Below are 1012 nucleotides of genomic sequence, written 5' to 3'. Positions count from 1 at the left end.
CACGCACGAATACAAACTTCGCGCAAGCTGAAAAAAGAAAGCACCGTTTTCATAGGAAGCAAGGAACTGCGGCCATGCACAAGCGTACCAAAGCATAAAAAGCAGCCATTTGTTGATGTACAAAACAGGCGTTATCTATCCAATGAAACAAAGTACAGAAGAACAAAGGTAACACTCCGCTGGACGTAGAGTGTGGTAAATGTCCTTGCTTGGTTAATAGAACTAGAATGTGAAGTCATTGCCCTGAGACGCCGTATAGCACAAATTGGAAAGCAGCAACTTGGCGAAATCGTCTGTATTAATCTGGTTGTCGGAATCTACATGCGCATCTGCTATAACTTCGTCTGCCTCTTCCATCGTCAGTTTCACTCCCATGTTTAACAAAATATGCCGCAACTCGGCAGTGGTGATGTGGCCATCGGAGTCTGTATCCAAAACACGTAAAGCCTCGCGAAGATGAATCTCATTCAGTAAAGTTTTCTGTTGTTCCACTGACTCGGCGAGCTCCAGCGCCCGCTGCTTCTCTATGAAGCCAGTGTTCTCGGGGTCGAGCAGTTGTACTGATGCGCGGACTTCAGCATCAGTGGGACAGAAGCCCCAGCACCGCAGTAGTGGACCCAGCTTGTCAGTAGTGATCCGACCATCCGAATTCTTATCGAAGATAAGAAATTGAAGGGAACGAAGGTTGCGCTGAGCCTCCTTTGATTGCATTGCAAACGAGTGGCGAAGTGTTGTAGCGTATGACTTGCTACAAGTAATTACAACTCACCCTTGCTGTAGTTGACCGTTTTTTGTTTTCTTTCTCTAAGTCTTTGGCAACGAATGCTTCACAGACGTCAAATGAAGAGCAAGTAAAGGGGGTCAACTGTGAGTATATTATTGTGGTAAGCATAGTAAACAGTAATCAGCGGGCGCGTGGTTCGTAGTGGTTGGCCGCCCCTGGTAGATGCTACAATAGTACGGAAACACTCGAAGAAAAAAGTCTATCTCGTTACCGTCATTTAACTACCTG

General features: G+C 46.1%; 1 protein-coding gene across 1 annotated transcript; it reads right to left on the bottom strand.

Annotated features, from left to right (window-relative positions):
- Positions 1-222: 222 nt before the first annotated feature.
- On the bottom strand, positions 223-711 carry TEOVI_000579800 (EF hand/EF-hand domain/EF-hand domain pair, putative; the record flags this gene model as incomplete). Its single annotated transcript, XM_067222208.1, has 1 exon — positions 223-711. The coding sequence occupies one exon, from the start codon at positions 709-711 to the stop codon at positions 223-225; it is 489 nt and encodes a 162-aa protein (XP_067078309.1).
- Between the last annotated feature and the right edge of the window lie 301 nt (positions 712-1012).

The sequence above is a fragment of the Trypanosoma equiperdum genome (genome assembly GCF_001457755.1).
Source record: "Trypanosoma equiperdum strain OVI genome assembly, contig: ctg_1580, whole genome shotgun sequence".
Taxonomy (NCBI): domain Eukaryota; phylum Euglenozoa; class Kinetoplastea; order Trypanosomatida; family Trypanosomatidae; genus Trypanosoma; species Trypanosoma equiperdum.
This window is presented reverse-complemented; position numbering and strand designations above follow the sequence as displayed.